The sequence below is a fragment of the Petaurus breviceps genome, unplaced genomic scaffold, assembly GCF_028583685.1.
Source record: "Petaurus breviceps papuanus isolate PSGF00001 unplaced genomic scaffold, PetGlider_PUasm1.0 90845, whole genome shotgun sequence".
Taxonomy (NCBI): domain Eukaryota; kingdom Metazoa; phylum Chordata; class Mammalia; order Diprotodontia; family Petauridae; genus Petaurus; species Petaurus breviceps.
This window is the reverse complement of record NW_027187359.1, coordinates 3,024,582-3,049,293: the sequence shown is the minus strand read 5'-3', so window position 1 is coordinate 3,049,293 and position 24,712 is coordinate 3,024,582. Positions and strand designations below refer to the sequence as shown.

General features: G+C 40.6%; 1 protein-coding gene across 11 annotated transcripts in view; it reads right to left on the bottom strand.

Moving 5' to 3' along the window:
* Positions 1-511: 511 nt before the first annotated feature.
* The window catches only part of KANSL3 (KAT8 regulatory NSL complex subunit 3), a 39,082-nt gene continuing 14,881 nt past the window's right edge, over positions 512-24,712 (bottom strand). For 7 of the 11 annotated variants that reach the window (XM_069071915.1, XM_069071917.1, XM_069071913.1 and 4 more), the window contains 17 exons: positions 20,002-20,133; positions 19,510-19,626; positions 19,113-19,214; positions 18,934-19,005; positions 18,029-18,103; positions 17,653-17,810; positions 16,836-16,899; positions 16,032-16,232; positions 15,348-15,504; positions 13,930-14,007; positions 12,049-12,240; positions 10,735-10,819; positions 10,097-10,251; positions 7,726-7,835; positions 7,141-7,363; positions 6,426-6,559; positions 512-3,214 (listed from right to left, as the gene is read on the bottom strand). In XM_069071915.1, coding sequence (XP_068928016.1) covers positions 3,194-3,214; positions 6,426-6,559; positions 7,141-7,363; positions 7,726-7,835; positions 10,097-10,251; positions 10,735-10,819; positions 12,049-12,240; positions 13,930-14,007; positions 15,348-15,504; positions 16,032-16,232; positions 16,836-16,899; positions 17,653-17,810; positions 18,029-18,103; positions 18,934-19,005; positions 19,113-19,214; positions 19,510-19,626; positions 20,002-20,133 — 2,076 coding nt within the window. In that variant the 3' untranslated portion in view covers positions 512-3,193. The remainder of the gene's footprint in view (positions 3,215-6,425; positions 6,560-7,140; positions 7,364-7,725; positions 7,836-10,096; positions 10,252-10,734; positions 10,820-12,048; positions 12,241-13,929; positions 14,008-15,347; positions 15,505-16,031; positions 16,233-16,835; positions 16,900-17,652; positions 17,811-18,028; positions 18,104-18,933; positions 19,006-19,112; positions 19,215-19,509; positions 19,627-20,001; positions 20,134-24,712) is intronic. The other 4 variants (XM_069071918.1, XM_069071919.1, XM_069071920.1 and 1 more) reach the window with 4 other exon arrangements.

The following is a 24,712-nucleotide window of genomic DNA, read 5'->3' as shown; positions in this document are numbered from 1 at the left end:
ACAAAAGCACCCTCTGCTGTTGAACAAGACACAATGTTTTCAGGAAATTACTATATTGTATTACCAAAAGCTTTATGAATAATAACAGGAAGCTGGGGAAAAAAAACTTTAGTAATACTAGAGAGGAAAAGTGCTACTAGACAATAGTAATTCTGAAAGATCTGGAGGATTTATCACACTGTGAGTTCAAAAGGTATTAACAGGGAGCTATAATAAACAAAAAAGGTAATGTTTTCTTTGGCTATACCGAAGTATCTAGAATACCTAAACTCTTCCCTACTAAAACCATAACTAGCATATTGTAAAGTATTGGATACATTTCCAAATAACATATTTTAACTACAGAGATGGAAAAACTAGAGATGGAAATTTTTGGTACAGAAGGTCCCTATGGTTTCTTCTCAAATCAGATTCTGTGATCCTATTTTCCCACTGGTGGAAAGGGAATAATACCTTCCTGGCCTAAATCACAGGGCTTTTATAAGGATAAAAATTAAATAATTTCAAAAAATAAGTTAGCAGCACGCCACAGTTTATTGTTAACAGAACATAAGAACTGCCACATTAGGTCAGCCCCAGTTCCCAGCCAGGGTACATGATCTTCCCAAGGATATTCCCTCAATCTTGAGGGAGGCCCTCCAAAGCACTTCTTATTTTCTTTAATGACACAACAGACCTATCTTCCATGCATTTACCTAAGCTATTCCTGATCCCCAATTATATATGAGTAGGACCACTTATAGACAGTAATAAATTCCTTATGCTTATTCTGCGTTGTGCTAAAAGGTATTTGCTTTTAATCACTCCATTCCAGTTTTAAAAGGAGTCTATCCTTCTGACAATTCACACCCCCCTTCACAATTTTATAGACTTCAACTGTCATATTTTTAACCTTGCTCTCCAACTTGGAGAACACTGATTTTTTATCAAACCTATGATATTTTCTCTAGTTCTGTCATGTCTTTCTCAAGCTACATCAACAAGAAACATGGAAGATAACTGTCCAAGTACAGATAAATCAGTTTTGCACAGGGGCTTAACAATGTTTTGTTTTCTATACTGTCCAGACTGGTGCTCATCATTTGACTAACCTTTTTGGCTCCAGCAGTACCCTGAGCTAATTATATCAGGGAATGTTCTCCAACAACTTACAGATCTTTCCTGGGTCATGAAAGGAATAGATAGTTGGCTTAGAAACCAATTCTAGATAGTCTGGATAGCTGTCACCTAAATCTCCTGCTTTATACTTGTCTCCATGGAGGATTTCTGCCTGCCTCCACCAAATGCTCCTAAGCTTTGTCTTCTGCTTATTCAGCATTTCAGTGCTACCAGGAGGTTAGCATACCACCTGCACACCTGAAGAGTTCTGTGTATTGTAATGTTAACAAAACATGAGCAAAACTATAGGGCCCACTTGCTACCCAGAAGCCCGAGAAAGAGTGGCCAACTGAGAACTATTCTGGAGGGCTCCTTTCCAAAGGAAAAGCAGAGCCCTAATTCAATGGAGTTGCTCATGCTCTCAATCTGTCAGGCAAAGAGACACCAGAAACACCATCCTCCACCTGGCAGACTATATATACCAATGGATGTGAACATCCCCACCAACGCTGCTGCTGCTGCCGCCACCACTCCCTGCAATCACTAAATAAGTAGGTCAGCTGGAGCATCAAAAGGCTGGTTCACTTCAATTTGTTAGGGAAGTTGGAGAGGAAAAGGAGATAACATATCAAAACTACATCACTTTCCAGTGTCAAGCACTTAGGAAGAAGGTGGTCTCCATTTCCAATATGAGACTTCCCCAGAGACCTTTCTGCTTACTGAGCTGGGCCTGACAGTTATCATTTGGCTATTTAACTATCTCCAGGGCTAATAATCTCCAACTTCCAAATGAGAAAAAAAAAAAGTAGCCACCTAGAAAATGAGAGGAAGGAGTGGCTTTCCTGACTCCCATATACTTCATGAGGTGTCCAGAATTTGCCATGTTGGGCTAAACTCCATAGCACCCAGATAGCAGAGATTAACTTGGTTTCTCTCATCCTTTTTGCTAAATATGGGTAACAATCCCTATTCTGATTCATTTGGCCTAATACTTCCTGAGGCTTAATAACCTGTCCCTCCACAACTCAAACAAACACCAATGCTTGAGTAAAAGTTAAATGGGATGCAAAGAATATTAGTTAACTTGCCTACTACTGCTCCCTGAGGCTGTTCCATTATTTACTTCCTACTCTGTACTCCTTCCTGACTTGCTAGCCTTCTACCTACTGGAAGTGTCCAATGTACAGTGAAATGAAATAGGCCTTGGGTGGCACTACCCTCACCTCACAGGTGCTGCTGCTTACTCAGCAGACAGATGGGTTGAATCAGAAGGGCCTAGAGATGTTAACTGAGTCCTCATAATCTTCATTACGACAGGTTTGAAAACGAGTCTTCAGGTCTCTAGGGATCCTGGTTTGACTTCTAGATCAGAGAGCTGTGTGGAGTTTATTGCCCTATACTCTTAAGGTACTGCAAAGAAAACCTGTTGGGATGCCTTCATGACCATATGCAGGGTCAGGAAACTAGGTTTTCTCTCCTCTAATCCTTATACACAGTCTCCTCCCAATCTTGCCACAGAGGGCAACAGAGCCCTTCAAAGATAAACAGCTTTATTAACCTTAAAAATGCAACATTTGCACTCATGTTCAGTCACAGCTGATGGAGAGGGCTGACTACCAGACTGGCTATCACCTGAGTGACTTTGCTGGTATCTCATCATGGAAGCCACTGCTTCTTACTGAAGTCATCTTTTGCTTTTGACCTTATAAACCCCTCTAAAGGGGAAGAAGTTTTTTCCTCTCAGAGCTTCTAATCCCATGTGGTGATGATGTCTATAAAGTGTACGAACCCCTGCATTAAGGGGGGATTGAGGGCAGGGTGGGGAAGGGAAGAGGAGAAGTGAATGGCCTGGAGGCCAAAACCTGCAGATTCCAGAGGATGGTATTGCATTTGCTGAATAATGAGGTTACGTAGCCCAGTGGCTCTATAAGACTCAGATGCCTATCCTTGATGACTGAGCAGGCAAACAAGGATGACAGTCTCAAAGGAAGTCTTCAAGAAGGCAGGCAACATCACAAAGCAGTCTCTATGCCTTCGGGCTTGCTGTAAGGCAGCCATCACAGACAACAAGAGTGGAAATGTTACACAGGGGTCTTCAAGGAGCTGGTGGCAATCGCTATAGGAGGAAGAAAGAAAGCACAAAGTCAAGACTTAGCCAACTGAAATAAAAACCTTTGTTCTACAATTCAGGAAAGAAAGTTATGGGTAAGGTGGAGGATTCAGGAGTTAAGGTTAGTAGTTATATCCTCATTCTTAGAGGCAGTATAAAAATCCAGTCAAAAATAAAATAAAGTACCAAGAGTTAAAATTTTTTAAAATCTAGTCAAGTCAGAGTCCTTCAGCAAGACCTTTCATAAAACCCACATCCTACTTGAGTCAAAGTTTTTCCCATTTCCCTCAATGATTGAAACTACTCAATAGAGAAGAAAGTTACCATATGCAAGATCCTAGTTACACATGGTTGCAAGCAGCAAAGTTCACAAGTATTCACAAATCACCAGGTATTAAAATTCTTAGAAAACACCAAGCCCACAATGGTCTGATACAAGGATCAATTGTTCCAACAGAACCTAGATCCTTTTCTTCAGTCACAGTCTCACTAACCCTTAGCATCTCCTGGTTATGACATTTTGTGAAGTTCGGGATATGCTGGCAGAAAGAGCTCTGCTGTGAAACCAGCTGGGGGAGTATGTTCGATTCAGCTTTTCAGGACAAGAGTGAAGCTGAGCTATCAAGTCAGCTGGCCCAAAGCATCAGAAAAGCTCCCTGAAAACAAGGGACTCAAGCTTGCATGACATGTAATCATGGCATAGTTTTGCTAACTTAAGCTCCCTGATTTAGTTTTCAGATAGGCCCTACTTAGTCTCTGCTTCTATAAAAAACAGCCCAATTCACAGATTGAATATAAATAGGTTCCCAGGATCATCTGCCCTTAAGACAGCTCTTTCTTGGTTATTCACTGGTCCCCCAAACTTTTTTTAAACTAACACATATATAGTGCTTACTATGTGCCAAGCACTGCGCTAAGTGCTTTACAATTATCTCATTTGATTCTGACAACAACCCTAGGAAGGTAGGTGCTATTATTATCCCCATTTTACAGAAGAGGAAACTGAGACAAAGAAAGAGGTTAAAGTGATTTACCAGTGTCACAGAGCTAGTTAAGTGCCTGAGGTCAGATTTTAATTCAGTTCTTTCTGACTCCAGGCTCACTCAATATATCAAAAACAATTTATCTTTTCCCTGAAAATCATTCCTCTCCTTCTGACTTCAATTTTGTCAATGGTTACCCATTCACCTAAGTTCAACCTCTCATTCTCCTTTTCTGGTTCAACATACATAGGACATCCCATAAAAGTGAGCATAACCTGAGGCTCTTATCCTGGGCCTCTTCTCTTCTCGCTCTTCCTCTAGATACTACTGTCAGTTCCCAAGGTTTCAATTATCATCACTATGCAGAGGACTCCCAGATCTATATATCCAGCTCTAGTTTCTACTGAGCTCTAGTCATATATCATAAACTGTTACTGTTTACTGCATATTTTCCATATGGATAGCCCATAAGTATCTCAAACTCCGCATGTCCACAACAAAACTCATAATCTTTTTCCTAAATTCACCCCAGCTCCAAATTTCCCTATTTTCGTCAAAGGCACTAACATGCTTCCCATCACTCATGTTCAAAACCCTGAATTCATCCTCCTCCTCCTCTCTCACCCCTCAATGTGCAATCAGTTGCCAAATCCTGTCAATTCTACCTACATAATCTCTCTTGCATCCATCTCCTTCTTTACACGCACATAACCATCACCCTAGTTCACAGGTCCTTACTACTTTTCGCCTGAACTACAGCAATAGTTTCATCGGTTTCCCTGCCTTCATTATTTCTGCTCTTCAATCCATCTTCTCCACAGGTAAACAAATTGATATTCTTAAAGCTCAATTCTAACCATATCACTCTCCTGCTCAAAAAGCCCCAATGCTTACCTACCGCCACAAAAATAAAATACAAATGCCTCAGTTTAACATTTAAAGCATTTCTCAATCTAACTTCAGGCTACCTTTTCTTAATTCATTATCAATTACTCCCCTTCACACACTTTACCATCCAGTCAAATTGCCTTTCTTGTTTTATTTTCCATCTCCTTGCCTTTACACAGTCTGACACCTGAAAGGCATCCCTCTCTCATCTTCTCCTCTTAGAATTCCTGGCTTCTTTCAAAGCTCACCTCAAGTGCTACCTCCTACATTAGGCTGCTCTGGATCCCACCCAGTTTAGCTGCAAGTACACCTACCCTCACCCTGAAATTGGCTGGTATTTACATAGATGTGTGTATATTGTTTCAACAAACAGAATGTGAGCTCCTTAGGGAATGTTATATTTTTATCTCTGTATCCCCAGGATCTAGCATAGTGCCTGGAACACAGCAGGTCCCTAAAAGATACTGACTGACTGATAGTGCCAAGATCACTCCCTATATCAGTTCATTAACATTTCCTAAAACGGCCTCTCTTGATGGTCTCAGGGTGAAGGGTGTTGCTTTTCTATCATACCTGATGCCAGGTAGGAATCATTATGCCAACTTCTACCCAAAAAAAAGGAATTTCAGAAGAGTGATGCCTATGAAAACTTCTGAAGTCATCTGACAACCACCAACTACTTGCAGCATCCACTAAGCTTATTTAATAATCAAACCAGGCACAGTACACAATAATGGACAGTGCCCATATGAGCCATGCTCCCAGCAAGTGAGTTCAAGACTAGAGTGCAATCTAGTTTTTCCTGGTGCCACCAATCTGTGGATAGCCTTCCTGAGCTTTATCCTGTGATCTGGAAGATTTCACATTAAAAGCTCACAGTAATGATCAGATCACATAAAGAAGGTCATAAAAATAGCATCCTAAGAAGAAGCAGGAAGCAATGGAACTGCAGTAAACACAGAAGAAACTGAAGAATGAAACTCACAGAGAGTTGGGAAGTAGAATACCATGTGTGAAGAACAAGGTGGTCAATTAAGGTGTGTGAAGGGATAAAATTTGTAATAAGCCAGGAAAAGGTAGTTAACTTAAAAGGTTAACTTGAGGCATTTATATTTTTTCCTAGGGTTATCCTATTTTTAACTCAAAAAGAGGTATTGACTAAATCTGTGTAAACTCCTGACCTGCAAGGTTACTGAAAAAATGGAGAACATTTTCAGCAAAGTCTTCCTCTATAGCTGCTGAAGGATAGATTAGACCGATGGCTAGAGTACTCTAAAAGCATAATTATTAGGTAGGTCTATGCCCTCCACCTACATGGGACTTCCTTTCTCAGAAGTAAGACTCACCTGTGGGGTAGAAGGCAGAGCCTGAGAGGTGGACTCCTCTACAGAGCCAGCTCCTGTGCCCATTGGGCTCAGTGTAGTGACACGACTGGGTTGGCCTCGTAGAGTTACTGTAATGGTGGTTGGGGCTTTCAAGCCTACAGAAAAAAAGGATCCAAGTTATTATTACAATCTACTAAACTGAATGGGGTCTTCCCAGCACTACCCATCTCCTTTTCCTGATCTGTTTCCTTCTGCCCACCTATCTAACTCAATTGTGACCCACTACTCAAAAGTTCAGAAAGCAACAGGAAACAGCCTGTGTTCTTGTGACCTCTTTAGAGGATGAACCAAAAGAAGGGACCTTAGAGATCACCTAGTCCAGGGAAAAATCCCACATCCATTACCCTTGACACAGGTTTACTCGATTTCTGTTTGAATACTGTTAGCAATGGAAAATATAGTCCCTCACATAGAAGCTCATTCTATTTTAAGATGGTTCTAACTGTTCCTTATATATATGGCAGACTACATCTGCCTCCCCTAAAGCTTCTGCCCTTTGGTCCTACATCTGTACTTTTAAGTTCAAAAATCCAGATCCAAACAAGCTGAAGGATCCCTTTCTAATTCTCTTGGGTTTCAATTTAATAGTCATGCCTTACCCATATGACATGAGCAGGCAGGCTACAGAGCTGAGATTTCCCAATCTCTCATTCCCATAAGTCCTCCTGAAACTCACCTGCTGCTTGATTAGAAATCTGAGCCAGGCCAGGGAGGCTACTAGCCAACTTGGCAAGGCCCCCATTGGTCAACAGTTGGTGGATGGCTGTAGGCTTCCCACCAGGAGTGGCACCCAAGGACGAGAGGGTGGTGGCCACAGGAATGGTACGAACAATGGTGCCAGTGCCTGTGGTGATGGCACCCAAGCTCTGCATAGGGGTAGGCAACTTCACACTGGTGGTCTGTGGGATAATAAAGCTCAGGTATTAAAATTATTTTTTTATAAATTTTTTAATATATTTTATAATATTATTATTTAATGGCAATATTATTTCATGACAAATGAGTTTTCAAGAATCACAGAGGGTTGAGGGGATGGATAAAGGGAAGCCCTATTAACAATTGATAGTTTCATAGTCCTCACCAGAACTGTTGTGACAGCAAATAAAATAATTGTAAAGTGCTTGGCACATAGTGAGTATTACATAAATGTTTATTATTACTGTTATTATTAATGACTCCAATCCCAACTTGACTGTGACAACCCCTTCCCTAATCTGCCCATCCCAGTACAATGTGGACCTCTGGACTGCTGACCACGTACCTGTGTGGCTGATCCTGGGGAAGCACTAGCTGAGAGGGTAGGAGTTTTGCTGCTGATATCCTGCAGGCTGAAGCTGAGACCCTGAAGGAGGCTGCTGGCAGATGTGGACCCTGGGAGGAGAGGACCACTGCTGATGAAACAGGCTTAGCCACTCTTACTTCAACCCAAAGAAGGCTTCCCACCTCTCATCATCAACTAACATGCCAATCATTGTTTGCCAATCTGAACTATCTTCCTACTTTTCTCTTAAGATTCATGTGATACATGGCAAAAAAAAAGTGGGGTCCTATTTAGAACTCCTACTCACTCTAAACTAATCTCCCAATTAATCCATTTTATGAAACAGGGCTGTTAGGTTCATAAAGGCTCTCCCTGGCCTGATTCATACCCTTGCCAACAGACTTTCTGCTACCAACCTCAGGCTGAAAGAGGGAAAAGATCTAAGGGAAGAGTAACAGTGATATCTCAAGGTCACAACCAGTGGTGGGGAACCTGCAGCCTTGAGGCCACATATGGCCCTCTAAGTCCTCAAATGCAGCCCTTTGACTGAATCCAAACTTCACAGAACTAATCCCCTTAATAAAAGGATTTGTCCTATAAAACTTGGACTCAGTCAAAAGGCCACATGTGGCCTCAAGGTTGTGCAGTTTCCCCACCCTTGCACAGCCATGCCTAATATAGACAAATGGACCTTCTTTAAGAAGGAAGAAAATATTTGGTCTTGCTAGTACCCAGTATTTTACTGGATCATGTCTCTGATTCCATTCCTTGAGTGTAAAAATGTGTCTTGGGGGCAGCTAGGTGGCGCAGTGAGTAAAGCGCCGGCTCCGGAGTCAGGAGGACCTGGGATGGGTTACGGCCTCAGACACTTAACACCCACACAAAAAAAACTAGCCGTGTTACCTTGGGCAAGTTACTTATCCCCAATTGCCCTCCAAAAGGCCAAAAAAAAAAAAAAAAGAAATGTGTCTTAGAAGGGAAAGGACTCAGATAAAGGTCTCACATCTCAAATATTATGTATAAAGAGCTCTGTCAATTTATAATATGAGTCATTCCCCAAATGATAAATGGTCAAAGGATGTGAACAGGCAGTTTTTCAATGAAGAGATCAATATTAAAAAATGCTCTAAATAACTATTGTTTAGAGAAATGCAAATCAAAACAACTTTGAGATATTATCTTGCAACTATCAGATTGGCTAAAAGGATAGAAGAGGAAAGCAACAAATGTTGGAGGGGATGTGGAAAAACTGGGACACTCAGTTCAGTCTTGGTAGAACTGTGACCTAATCCAACCATTTTGGAAAGCAATGTGGAATTGTGCCCAGCAAGTTATAAAACTGTGTATACTCTTTGACCCAGGAATACCACTTATTACGTCTATTTCCCAAGGTGATTAAGAAAATGGAAAAGAACTTAATTGTTCTAAAATATTTATAGCAGCTCTCTTTGTGGTGGCGAAGAACTGGAAACTGAGGGGATGCCCATCAATTGGGGAATGGCTAAACAGGTTGTGGCTTACGATTGTGATGGAATAATACTGTCCTATAAGAAATGATGAGCTGCTTGATTTTAGAAAAACATGGAAAGAGTTGCATGAAATTATGAAGAGTGAAACGAGCAGAACCGAGAGAATGTTGTACAAAGTAACAGCAATATTGTTTTAAGAACAATTTCGAATGACTAAATCATTTTTGAGTATTATACTCAAATCAACTACAAAGGACCTATGAAGGAAGATGCTATCTACATCCAGAGAAAGAAATGATACAGAGAAGTATGTATACATTTTTTGTACACACGCGCACGTGCACACACATACGTATATATGTATATGTATACACACATACATATATATTTGTGTCTAATGGTAGCCTTCTCTAGAGCACAGTGGAGGGGAGAAAGAAAAAAAATAAAAGTGCATAGCAGGAAACAAAAGAAAACTTAGAAAAGCAGGGTAGCTTTGAAAATGATGTGTAGTATTTATCACATAGTTGTTTTTTTAACAGTATGAAATGGAAATTCATAGTTTTATACTGAATCCTCTTATGTTATGTTGTGTACATGGAATGTTCAGTGTTTTTTTTAAAGTTTTCTTGTATTTAAGTTCAAAATGAATAAAATTTAAAAAAAAAAGGAATGGAACCTGCAGTTCACAAATGGCACAATTATAGATTGGAATCACTCAGAGTAAAAATAAGGCTGAGTAAGCTCCTTTATCAAGAATGAAGCCTTGGCTAATTCCTAATGACAGCATCATGCAAACCTATAAGCTGAGCCAAAGAAAATCCCTCCCACATGAAACCACCACCATCCCCTCCACCCAACAGCACACCAAAAAGCACAGGAAGAAAAGGTGGGACAGAAAGTACCTGGGAGTGTGCTACCAGGGGAGGCTGCCACACAGTGACCACCACTGGCCACCAAGCGGCTCTGCAGAGTGTGGAAGGCACTAGGAGCAGTACTGTTGGGAATAATGGAGGAAGAAGCTGGGCTCACTGACACTGCTTCAGAAGTCGCACTTGATCTGGAGAGATAGGAAAAGAGTTGAAGAACTACTCCAAATTTCAGCAAGGCAGACTGATGGGGACAGACTTATGGGGATAACAAAGAATAAAGAGGGGGTCAAGTGAGGCACAAGAGAGATAAGCAGAGACATAACTCTGGCCTCCTGACTCTCAACTTCTCACAATTCCCTATTCTACAATATTCTAAACCAAATTCTACCAATAGGACATGAAGCCAAGTGTAGAAATCAGTAAGGTATAAGGGAGACTTCTATACTTCCCTCTAGGGGCCAGGCCATTAGAACAAAGATATGAGTAATGGTAATAAGATTGAAGATCTTCAAACAAAAAGTGCCTCCACTTTTTGTGGATACAAATGTAAAATGGCCTACCTCACAGTGAAATACTTCATGATAGCAGTCTAAAACAAAACTTGAGTGGCTAAGGCCACAGTTTATGTGATCTAAAAGACTAAAACATTAAAAGAAAACAAAGTTACTCACTTGGCTGTGGTGAGCAGCCCTGTTAGCTCCTTGGCACCTACGGCAGCTTGCCCCCGAGTAACAGTAATGGGCTTTCCTCCTGAAACTGTACAACAACAAGCTTCTCAGCACACTGACTTGATCATGCCTTCCTCAATCTATCCTTCTCAGAATCACAGGGCCCTGGGGAAAATGCAAGAAACCTGGACAGATCTCACTATTCCCACACTAAACTGTGCTATGGTTTAATGATAAAGAGCTCTGGACTAGGAGTCAGAAGACCTAGTTTCAAGTCCCAATTCCACCCTTTGCTAACTACATGACCATAGGTAAATTCATTTCAAAGAACATTTATTGAGCACCTACCCTGTGCCAGACACTAGTAGGCACTAGGGATAAAAAGAAATCAAAAATGAAAAATAACTACCTTCAAATAACTTACATTCTAAAAAAGGGAAACAACAAGTAAGTAAGAAATATGTACAAAGCAATTTTGAGGTGGTGGGGCAGAGGACACTAATTACTGGAGGATCAGGAAACAGTTTCATACAAAAGATGGCACCTGAGCAATGTCTTGAAGGGAACAAAAAAATTTAAGAGGCAGGAGAACATTCTAGGCATAGGAGAGAGCCTGAGCAAAGACAAAGAAAAGAGAAATCGCATTTCACATATCAGGAATGGCAAACAAGCCAATCTGACTGATACATAGAGTGGGTGAGGGGAAGTAATATGAAATCAGTCTAGAAAGACAACGGCTAGGTGGCGCAGCGAGTAAAGTGCCAGCCCGGAGTCAGGAGGCCCCAAGTTCGGTTCCGGCCTTAGACACTTAACACCCACACAAAAAAACTAGTCGTGTAACCTTGTGCAACTTACTTAACCCTGATTGCCCTCCAAAAAGGCAAAAAAAAAAAAAAAAGATTAAAGTTGGACCCAGATTTTGAAGGGCTTTAAATGGCAAATAAAGTCACTATTTTATTCTAGAGACAAAAAGCAGTCACTGAAGCTTCTTCAGCAGGGGAGCGACATAATCAAATGTGTGCTTTAGGAATATTAATTTAGCAGTTAGCTATTTCCCTTCTCTGGGTTTTAGTTTCCTTAACAGTAAAATGAAGGAGTTAAACTAATATTTCTCTAAAAGTCCATTCTAACAGTCTATTATGATTCTAATTTCAGATCAATGGACACTCCCTGGTTTCTTCAGCATGTACTCCAACATTTGCTTCTACTATAAGTTTCTTGTAAAATGGAATGAAGACTAGACCCCAAAGCAGGAACCACAAATGTGCTCTCTGTGAGTGTTCAATTAGTACAATAACAGCTTCCCTAGACACTTGCCCTCTGTGGTTCCTCCTTGGGATGGTAGACTTGGTCCACTAGCTCCATCCCCATGAGAGACAATGGTCACTTTGATCTTGGCTCGCTTGGAAGCCTTGCTGCCTGGAGGGGGACTAGGAGGATGCTGACGCTTCAGCTGGCCCCGAAGGTCTTCTTTATCAGCTTCCTCCGCTTGGTCTGAGGAGATGGGGACTGAAAAGTGAGGAAGATCAGTTTGAAGTCTCCTCCAACCCAGGAAGGCCCAAAAGGCACTGCCTCAAAGAGGTGCACAAGCATGTACAACACACATACACACTACTCAAATTGATCAGCCCATGTCCAAGGCCTAGCACCCAAGATACTTACTGAAGTCAGTTCTGACTTCAGCTTCCTAACCTCAGATTTTACCCCACATAGTACCCTGATCCTAGAACCTCATGTTGTCCTGTCCTGAACAATATGACTACATCCCTGCTCATCCCTACCCCAGCCCTGGAGAATGAGAAGGTCCAGAAAGAAAAAAAGAAGGAATTTCTCCCTACCACCGCTGGGCCCAACAAAAGAATATTAGGGTAATAGGGAGACTAGCAGGTATGGATAGCATTTCCCAGTCTCTGAAACAGTTTCCATCCTTTTCTGATTCCATTTGTCCCTCAAATCATAAATCTAGAGTTCCCTTGGGGATATTAAACATTGCAGAGAGCACAGCAAGGCAGAGAAATGAGCAGGACCAGAGGAAGGTCAGCAGTATACACGAGGATCACAGTATATGGCCACTAGCTCTGTCCAACAAGAGAAGGAAGGCTGTCCTCTAAAAGTTAACATTTCCATGTAAATATTAAATTTTGTCCAGCCCCCTAAAACTGTGGGGTTTCCTCTGTCAAATGTGGGAAACCTAAAGAAATTCCATTGTTGGAAAAACAGTTCTCTTCTGTCCTCAGGCTAGCGGAGTTCCAATGGACTCCAAAGCTCCTGTTCCAAATGGACCAGGGCTAACACCACAAATGCAAAGTTCTTCAGAGATTGCTTGTCTCTAGTGTACAAACCAGGCTCTCTTCATTGATTGGTGAAAAGATCCAAATCAAACTCATCTATGAGGATGGCCAATCCTTCCTTGTTCTCCTCTCACCAAAGTTCCCTTCACATAGACTTCTACAGACTGGCTCATTCCTCTAGGTTTACTGCCAACTTCTCAGGAGACTGTCCCACCCCATCCCTTCCCAATTCAAGCACAAAGGTCAATATCAGCTGTTCCCATAAGGGGTGCTTGGAACCACAAGCATTTCCTCCTGATCACCATCACAGCACAATCAGAGATAAAAGAATCATTCAAGACCTGGATGCACTGGCTCGAATGGGAAGGAGTAGAGGAGAGACAGGAAATGATTTAAAAAAAAAAAAAAAGAAAGGTTTCAAATGGTTTGCTTCCTTTAGTGGCCATGATGGGAACAGGAAAAGAGAAGTAAAGCAAAGAGTACAGAAAGGACTTTCTAAATGTGCAAAGGCTTGTCGACAAAAAGGGGTCATGCAGATAAAGCAAGAAAATGAGAACACAAAAGGGAAAAAAGGAAGTGAAACAGAGAATAAAAGACAACAGGAGAAAGAACAAGAAAAAATAAAAGAGATGCAACATGACATTGGCAAAGACAAAAAGGGTTCCATAGAGACAAATCCATTGAGAAATAAATAGAGTGATAGAGAGACGGTCATAAAGACAAGACTAAGGGAACACAACAAAAGGCAAATGAGAGGAAAGGTTAAAGCAAAACTTCAATCAATTTCACCTCAAATATTAAGACCTACTTTGTACAAGGAATTGTGCTAGACTGTATGTGAAAGAGGCAAGCTGAGAAGCAGATGCAGAAAAAGCAAGAGATAGGCAAGCAAGAGAAAGATACTCACCAAAGAGACAGGAGGAGGTGCCGGGAGGAAGAGTTTTCCTCACCAGCATGTTTTGTTTCAGAAAAGCAGCAAACTGCGCTGGAATGAATCAGAAAGAATTACAGAATCATAGCTGGCCAAGGAAGATAGGAAGGGGAGGGAGCCAGGAAGGGGCTTAAAGATGTCTCCTCATTACTTCTTTCTGACTGAAACCATCACTAATGGGAGTTCTAAAGTTTACTGGTCTCACTCATGTGACCAACTAGACACCATTTTGATTCCCTGACTGACCGATGTCATAACAGCATGTCTATTAGCAAGAACCTCTAAACATGCCCTGAATAGCTGAATAGTCCAAACATCTCAGCCTTTCCTTTTGCCAAAAACAAAATGAAACAACACTTACTGGTACTTTGCTACGACCACAAAGCCACCAAGCAGACACAGAGCACAAAAACACTATCACACAAACTTGGGGAACTTGTTTTCTCCCATACATTCACACACTTTTCTTTCTCTTTTGTTCCTTGTTACCATTATTTTTCTAGGCACTTTGAAAGAATCTAGGGTTTGAGTTCTGACCCTTAAGCACCAAATAAAGAAATACAGAGTACATAAGCAGATAAGATAATCCTGTTTGACAGGCAATCTGAGTTTAGTACAGTAAATTACAGCAAGAAATAACTCCTGCTAACTTTACCCCAGGGAAATCTGAACATGTTATATGTTCCTGGATAAACAACCAATTCCCATAATTCCAGACCCTATCTGGGCTAAATCAAAGCCAGAATTATCAGCATAAAAATTATTAGCTTCCCTTAAGCAATTTCTTCTCTGACACTTTTCCTTCTTTCCTCTTCAATGATTCTTTGTAGCGTTCACATTATCAAAAGCTTCTCATTTCAATCACATTTCAAAATTCCCCAAATCAAATGTGAAGTAAAGACAATCACAAACCCTCCCACCAGAAATCCCTATTGGGTTTAGCATGACTCTCAAGTCACAGAGCAAAGGAGGAACCCAGTGAATCTGAACATCTTCAGGCCTCACCCTCTGGGAAGCCATTTCTATAAGCAGTGACTCAGGGAAACTGTCTGTAGGAAGGAAAAAGAGATGTCTTTCCCTGCTGACAATAAAGATATGAGGTCTAACACATAACCCCTGTTTTAAACAAGACAAAGCAAGGAAGACTGTCCTTACACACTTTCCATATACATCCCTTTAGGCTGTCCCTTTGTGACTTTTCATTTCAAGACTAACCTTAATATTTAACCTGTTTTAAAATGTTAAAAAGGAGAAGTGAGAACACAATATCCCCCAGATCATGCCTCACTTGGGATGGTTAGGGAAGCCAATCGTTTAAGAAACCCAAGTTCTAAGGAACAGCTACAAAAAAGATGGGAAGGAAACCCATTTGGCATTAGGCCTGGGATCTGTACCTTGAGCCTGTTTATGGGTCAAGACAGCTTCTGTCCTCTGTACATGTCTCTTCAATATCTGGGCAGTGCCAATTTGGCTAGACTTGGGGACAGAGGTCACTGTTGCCATTTTGGTCTTGGGACTAGAGGTGGGGCTGCTAGACACACTTGATAGATCCTGGATGAGATAAGAGAGATAAAGAAAAACATGTCATCTGAACTATAATAATTCAATTCAATAACAAGTAGTAGTTAGGTACTATACAGGGCTTCTTAAAACTTTTTCCCCTCTCAACCCTTTCAGCACTTCTTAAACTGCAGGTCATGACTCACATATGGGTATAAAGAGAGGTATAAAGACAGAAGCATGAAATTTCATGAGACTCCTTGGACTCAAGAGCAGGAAATTTCTCTTTATGAATATGTAAAGTCTGAATCATTAAAAGATTTAAAAACTAAGAGGCTAGAAAAGAGGTCACAAATACAAGTTCTTCATTTTACAAATGAGGAAATTAAGGTCTCAGTGTTTAGGTAACTTGCCCAAGATGATACAGGTTCTAAGTAGTAAAGCCTGAGTTAAACCAGGGCCCCCAATTCCCAATCCAGTGTTCTTTCCACTTTCCATCTTGCTAAGAACCAAACTTACCAACATGCTCCCTTCCCAATGCCCCCAGATACAAAAATATTATCCTTAAGCTGCATTACTTCGGAACCAGAAGGTGAGGCAGGAAGCTTAGCAGCAGGAGAGGTAGGCCGGCTTCCCCGTTCAGGAAGTTCAAAAGCTAAGTCCCGGCGGGCTGAATCACGAGGCTTCTTCTTCTTCTCAGCATCCTGATCTCGGGGCTCAGGGCCACTGTGACCCTCAGCACGAGTGAGCACACCAGTCAGAAAGTCTGCAATCTCATCCTGGTTCAAGTAGGAAATGACTATCAGTGCCAATCAGTGTCATCCCTGGGATACAATCTCAAGGACATTTTCAAATCAGTATCAACTCCATCCTTTTGACATTAAAATGAGCTGGTCTTTCCCCTCCCATGCAAAGCCTGACACAGTCTTCTCAATCTACAAACAAATACTTAAACCAAGTAGTTGGACCCCTGAAGGGCACCTGAAACTGACAGTACTCTACCACTTTCATTCACCTGAATTTTTCTCTTCCTCTTCAACCTATTTTTCCTCCTCTTCTTTCTTCTTCCCCTGACTATTCCTTGTATTTCTCAGTAGCCCCAACAGAAAAAACTTAATACTGTAAGATAAAGAAGCTTGTGATGGGGGCAGCTAGATGGTGCAGTGAGTAGAGCACTGGCCCTGGAGTCAGAAGGACCTGGGTTCGGATCCAGCCTCAGACATTGGATACAAAAAACTAGCTGTGTGACCTTGGGCAAGTCACTTAACCCCAATTGCCCTACCCTCCCCCCTCCAAAAAAAAAAGTTTCTGACCCCTCAACTGAAACCCCAGAATATATGACAAGTATAGCAGAAAGAAAAGAGCAAAGCAACTGTGTTCACCTGTACACATCTGTCCACCATGCTCTGAGTCAGGCCTTCAGACTTCTTCTTTGCTTTGCTTATCCTAAGAGAAAGGAAGAAGGAAATTATACAAGGACATCATTCATTAAAAACAAAGAAAAAACCCATTCTACTGAAAGATATGGATTTAAGGGCTGATTTATTTTCTGAGCACGATAAGAAGCATAAGTTAGTAAAAAAAAAAAATAGGACAAGTTCCTCTAACAGACACACTTGCAAAATTCTAGAGCTGAAAGAGACCTCAGAGACCATCGATTCCAACCCTCAATTTACAGAGGAGACCCAGAGTCAGAACAGTGAAATGATGACATGTGGTAGTGGAAGAACTGGAGCTCCAATCAAAGACTCCTAACTCCTAATTAAGCACTCTGTCCACACATAACTCCATGCTTCCTCCTAATGTTTTCATCACAGAACTGAGAGCCAGAAAGAATCTTCAGCAATGCATTTCCTCCACCCCCTCATTGTTCAGTCTTTTTTCAGTCATGCCCCCATTTGAGATTTTCCTGGAAAAGATACTAAAGTGGTTTGCCATTTCCTTCTCCAGATCATTTTACAGACAAGGAAACTGAGGCAAGCAGAGTTAAGTAACTTTCCCAGGGTCACACAGCTATCAAGTGTCTGAGGTCAGATTTGAACTCAGGAATATCAGTCTTTCTGACTCCAGGCCACCTAGCTCACCAACCTCCTCATTATGTATGAGGAAACTGAGATCCAGAGAGCCCACACTTAGAGGACATTTTCTTCAACCTCACTTGAAACTAAGAAGCAGTCAACACTCCCCAAATGTGCCCACCTGAGATTGTCATCAGCTCCCCCAACTACCACCATGCTATTATCAGCACGGATCTTCTCCCGAAAGTCCTCCATGGCCTCAGTATGACACTGTAGGGAGTTCTGGCCAATGACAAAGAGGACTGGAGTCTTCATATCCAGGAGAGGGTCATCCACATCCTTACAAGAGAAAAATCTTTAGGAGATATTAACCAAACAACACACATTCAGTAAATGCCTGTGGGAAATCCAGATAGGAAAGGGGATGGGACTAAGAAATTTCTTAGGTGTAGGAAAATTCCCTTAGTTGAATGAAGCATAAGGAAGGAGACTATAGTGGTACTTGACTTTCCATTCCAATTCTAATAACTAGCCCATAATCTCAATTCTATCCTTACCCCTCTGGGTCCATCCACTGTAAGCAGAGGAAATCCAAGGCAGACAACTGCAGTGACATACTCCATCACTGATACCTGAAAATAATACAATTGTTGATGTAAGGATTCATCTCCTCGAAGATTTGGCCAACCAAGAATCCTTTAAGTAACCCAATCTACCAATTAGTCCTAACCTCTAAAACACCATCCTGATCTCTATGTCTTTCAGTCATGACATCATTGGGTATTATCTTTCACAAAGTAGGTATTTAATAAATGCTTGTTGAATTAAATAGTAAGGAATACAAGGGCTGTCATTTTGTAAATAGTCATGTAACCCAAAGAGGTGTACCTGGCCTGGAGGTGAACCTGGAAGAATACTGAGGCTACTAAATTCCACAGTCTTCTAATGCCCCAGAATAGATTCCAGGCCTGCTCACTTCTTCCCCAGTTAGTAAATGAAAGCCAAACTCCAAAACAGAGCTCTCTACCTCAAGTAAAAAAAACTCTGTCAATCTTTAATCCAATATATAGCTCCCCATTACTACCCATTCATCTGGAACACTCCTTTAATACTTCCTTTCCTCTTTTATACTACTTCTGAGATCACACGATATAGAGAAATGGATCACTTCCTTCAGTCAGCCTAAATTCTGGGTTCAAATTCAAAAAGGATACATTTCACTAATTATATTTATTTTACATTCCGGTGGGGTTAAATCTTTTTAGTATATTAGGAAATCTATATAAACCAATATTCAAATTTATGCTGGATAGTAAATATCCCCTTAATTTTGCTAGAATATGGCAACAACCCAACAGGCAATACCAAAGACAAACATTTAGAGTTAAGCTTCCACCTTAGAATTGTCAATCATCCCAAATTTTTAGAGAATGATGCTCAAAAAGGATAAGAAATTACTTACGTGACAAGCCACCAAGGCGCCTGTATTCCAGCCAATCAAAATTATAGGTTTGTGGGGGAAATGATTATGAATCTTTGAGAGAAAAAAGAGACAAGAGTGTAAGAGAAGCCCCTGGACGGTGACAGGGCCAGTCAGAGGCCTGCTATGGTGCCACAGCAAAGAGATGAGAATATTCTTACCTCCAGTACTTTTCCTCTAACAGCCCCAATCATGTGCTCAAGACACTGAAGAACTCCTACCCCACTCCCATTGTTTAGGAGATGGGTGGCAATTGGGATGACCTACAGAAGATGAGGGTGCCAGAGTAATAAAGATTATACAAAGGTAAATTTTGATGTTCCTTCAATTCTTCTCAAAGCCTAGCCAAATCCTAACCTAAATCTCAACAATCTTTCATTAGCACTATTTCTACTTCTACATGAAACCAAAGCAGAAGCAAGCTCCCATTAAAGGCCAGATTTCTAGAAAATATCTATCAAAATTATGGTTCATTCCCCACCTCCTCCCCTCCCCCCGAGTCTTTTCTGTTTTATTCTTCAAAGATTAATGTGCAAGGTCACCATTTCCAGCACATACCTTGCCCAAGCAGGAGAGCTGTGACTGCCAAAATCGGTGTCTTCGAGAGGTAGGGAACATAGAGCTTGAGGGACCAGAGGAGGCAATAAGAATCAGTGGAGATCCAGGGAGCTTGCTCTAAAGGAAAAGAACCCCACTCACTCACAGATAAGTAAAAGTTGTTTGCCCTTTCGAGTCTCAAGATCTCCATTCCCCCCCCCTTTTAATAAAAGGATAATTTATTTGAAGGTACTGCTAAGCAGATTAAATAGACACAATTCCTGAAGTTTACAATCTAAACTTTGTAATTTTCTCACCACAGAACTGAGCTAAATAAAGGATAAAATAAGTCTTCAGAGCAGCTGCTGTGTCCGTTTTCTTTATTTGTTACAAGAGAGGGTTGAGGAAGAAGTGATGGCCATGGCATGGAGGAATAGGAAATTACTACAGTTACACATAACAAAACAAAAAGGCATCAATAAAACTTTAAAAGTAATTGGTTGTTCAGCTTACTGGTTTGTTATGAGAAAGCACTCCTACAGCAGGGTCCCAGGGCCTTTTGAGCAGGAGAGACAAGGCTTCAGCTCCTGCTGCACCAGTCTTTGTGGTAGATGACATCAACATCCGGTCAATCAAGGTTGGTATCTAAAAGAAAAGACCAAATAGAAATGTCACGACTGTGTAAGTGGGAGGCTTCTCACCAACTGAGACACAGCCGAAGCCCTGCTATCTAAAACAAATCTCAGCTTCTCAGACATTTAAATCTAATATTATCTGTACATAGGCCTCCCTCAAGAACAAAATATACAGACCACCAGCTATAGCATGTGACTGCATAAAATGTTACTCCTATGGTGAAATAGCCTACTCTCAAATACATATTATGGTTTCAACTGTAGCCTATTTTAGTGTAAACTCAAAAGGGGGTCTTATATCTATATAAATGCAGGCTACACTAATGCTAATGTCTGCAATAAAATAACTGGAATGAAAAAGAGGATCGTAATAATTTCCATGCCTCCTATGAAGGTCAATAATTCACATGGTAGACAGGACAAAAGGTAAACAGCTTTTTGAGAAACAAGATTTTAGAGAAACACAAGATTTTGAAAATACTAAAGAAACTGGAGAACAGAAGACAGAATGGTAAGACACAGGGTCAAGGAAAAGGAGAAAAGGCTCAAGGAAAATGATCAGAAACTGTGTACCCAAAAAAGACTAATTCACAGAGATCAAAGGAGAAATGCCACTTAAGATGCCAAGGAATTAGCTGGAATACAATCTGGTCAAAGTTAACAGCCAGGTCTTCTTAAAAACAAGAAAAGACAGAAAGGACTTCACTTCCTCAGTGACCAAGAGAGTTAAAAGAATTGCTTTAACTGGACTGGCAGCAGAAGCCAAGAAAAATAAAACACAGTGACTGACCATAGAAGCTCAAATGATGTATTATAGCTGACTCAGTCATCTTCTAGCCATGTAACTATGAACAAGGCAGAATCTCTCAAAAACTCTTATTAAACTCTAATAAGGTTCTTCATCTATAAAATAAGAGGCAGCAATGTGGAATGGAACAGGCAATAGACACAGAATCAGGAAAATCTGGATTCAAATCCTGCCTCAAACACTTGTTAAATGTATGACTAAGCAAGTCATTTAACTTCTCTGTGCCTCAGTTTCTTTATGTATAAAGTGAAGGAAGGGAAAAGGCTGGCCTCTCTGGCCTCTAAAGTCTATGCCAGGTCTAAATCTATGATCCTATGAAAATAGTATCTACATAGGGGTGGCCAGGTGGCTCAGCGAATAAGAGCACCAGCCCCAGTGTTGGGATGACTTGGGGATCAAATCCGGGCTCAGATACTTAGCACCACACCCAGAAATAACTGGCCATGTAACCTTGAGCAAGTTACTTAACCCCAACTGCTTAATAAAAAAAAAAAAGAAAATAGTATCTACACACTAATATTTGCTTCACAAGATTGTAAGTAAAGTCCTTTATAACATAACTCTTACAGCAAGAGATAAATATATTATTTCTATTAAAGTAAAGCAACTTTATACATCTAAGTTTATAGCTTTTACCATGAGATTTTTTGACATTATACTAATTTTGCTCCCTAACTAAGCATGTATTATACTGAAAAAATAAAATTAAAAAGGTACCAGGTAAAAGAGGAAAGACCAAAGAACCATGAACCGACTAATATTTTAACAAAACATCCTAAGTATTTTAGTATGCATGCTACCTAACAAAAATAAGTGGCACAGTATGATAGAGCACCATGCCTGGATTCAGGAGGACCTAAACTAAAATCCAGCCTCAGACACTTCCTAGCTGTATGATCCTGGACAAGTGACTTTAACCCTATTTGCCTCAGTTTCCTCATCTATAAAATGAGCTGGAGGAAGAAATGGAAAACCACTGCAGTGTCTTTCCCATGAAAACCCCAAATGGGGTCACAAAAAGTTAAGATATGGGAGCGGCTACGTGGCACAGTGAGTAGAGCACTGGCCCCAGAGTCAAGAGGACCCGAGTTTGGTTCCAGCCTCAGAAACTTAACACCCACACAAAAATACTAGCCGTGTAACCTTGGGCAAGTTACTTAACCCCAATTGCCCTCCAAAAAGAAAAAAAAAAGTTAGATATGACTAAACAACAACAGCACCCAACAAAAATAAAGATTCAACCTAAAGTCAAAGTATACTACTCCCTATGAGTGATAAACAAGAATCTACCTTTTTAGAACTGGCAGGCAGAAAAGATGGATGTAAATTTGTGCTTTTTCAAACACAAAAATGAATTCCCTCTTTATTACTTAGATTTTAGCAAAGCATATGACAAGATTTCTTCCTTTTAATCAATAAAATCTTTTGGTTTAGTCTCCCTGAAATTCAAACATGGAGAGCCTAAGAGCTGTTGTAGTTATCTCTGATAACCTAGGAAGATGATTAAGGTCTCCCTCATTTCTCTTGATATGTTCCACACTAAAAAGTCTTGTTTTTCTGATCTAGCCTAAGTTTAACCCATTTTGAGAATCTAGGATTTCTCCAGGAGCAAACAGTATGCAGCTGCCCTTGCATGGCACCGTTTATAATAAATCACACTAATATAGAGCTTTAAATCTTGCTTTATATGCATTATCACATGTGACCTCTCACTTCTTGCCTAGGTTATTACAAAGGCTTCCCAATTGGTCTCCCTGCCTCAGCTTTTTTATGCTTCAGTATATCCTCCACATTGCTGACAAAGTTATTTTCCTTAGGTACAGATCTATGTTGCTCCCCAACTCAATCAGTAGCTCCCTACTGTCTCTGGAATCAAATATAAATTTTTCTGTTTAGTTTCACAATCTGGCATCATCTTTCTAGCCTTGTTATATATAATCCCCCTCCCACATGCTTTGACACAGTCAAAATGACCTTCTCTTGGCTCCTCACACACTTTCTTTGTGAAACTTTGTGAAACACTGGCAGTTTCTTAGGCTTGGAAAGCACTCCCTGTCCACTTCCACCTCACAGAATTCCTGTCTTGCTTCAGGCACCACCTTCAAGCCTTTCCTCACTCAATGAACCACCAGTGCCCTCCCTCTCAAACTGTGTATTTAATTACTTTGTCTATTTCATATGAGTTCTTTTTACATTTAATGTGAATAAACTTCTATATGTCCTTGCCGTCTCCTGTTAGAATGTAAGCTTTTTGCGACTAGGGATTGCTCCAGTCATTGTATTTATGTTGCTATCACTGTGCTGGGTACACATTAGGGCTTTAATAACTACCTGCTAATTGACCTCATTTGTAAAATAAGAAGGCTGCTCTCAGTCTATGATCCTATGACACTTACAACAGCCCTGTGAGGTAGATAGTGATAGCTCACAGCTGATGAAACTGAGGGTCTGCAAGGTTAAATGACCTGATCACAATCACAAAGAAAGTAAATGTCAAGATGGCATGTGAACCCAGGTCTTCCTAACTCCAAGTTCAGAACACTTTCCACTACTCCATGCTGCCTCTCAATCATATTTACTTACACTCTGTTAGTTCACAGAGTCAAAAGACAAAGTGTTCCTTTTACTTTTGAAAATATTCATGTTTGTAAGACTTCTGATTTTTGGAAGCAGAAGACATAGAAGCTTTTAAGTAAGCATTATAAAGACAATAAACTTTTAATGAAAAACTAATAATGAGATGATTGAAGCTGAGTGATTTCACAAACCACTTACTCTGCATATTTTTATTTTGTACATGCTTACATATTTATGGTATTTCCCAAGAGAACTTAAACTCCCTCAGAGGAGAAACTCATTCTTTGGATGTACATCCCCAGCAACAAGCACAAATTCTGTCACGCAGTAGAATCTTAATAAATACTTGTTGGTTGACTGATAAGATCATACACATCAAGCTGGAAAGGCCTATGGAAGCCATCTAATTAAACACATTTCTTTTACCAAAGAAGAGCTGAGACCTGAGACCTAGAGAGGTTAAATGATTTTCCCAAGATCACACATGTAGGGACAGATGCACAATTTGAACTGTGAGGTCTTGATTCCAAAGTCAGTTATACTTAACTTTTAAGAAATCACTTATCCAGGACTATCCACATCCAGAAAAAGAACTACAGAGGGGGCGGCTAGGTGGCACAGTGAGTAAAGCGCCAGCCCTGGAGTTGGGAGGACCCGAGTTCGGTTCCCGGCCTGAGACACTTAACACCCACACAAAAATACTAGCCGTGTAACCTTGGGCAAGTTACTTAACCTCAACTGCCCTCCAAAACGGCCAAAAAAAAAAAAAAAAAGAACTACGGAGTCTGAATGCAGACTGAAGCAAACTACCTGCTCTCTTTTTTGTTTTGTTTTGTTTCATTCCTTCCTTCTAGTCGTTCATTCCATTGGTTATAATTCTTCTTTACAACCTGACTAATGTTTAATGTGAAGGTATTTGTAGAACTTATACGGGATTGCATGCGCCATGGAGGGGGAGGGGCGGGAGGGAGAAGAGGGATGGGAAGAAAATTTGGAACTCAAGCGATTGTGGAAATGAATGTTGTAAACTAAAAGTAAATAAATAAATTTAAAAAAAAAAGAAATCACTTATCCAGCACCATCAACTATCTATAATAAAGCAAAATATTAAAATGAAAAAGAGGGAAAGGCTTCTAGGAAATCAAAACAGAGATAACAATCCCTAAATTCAAGTTCATTATTAATTATTCATAGGAGAGCTCCT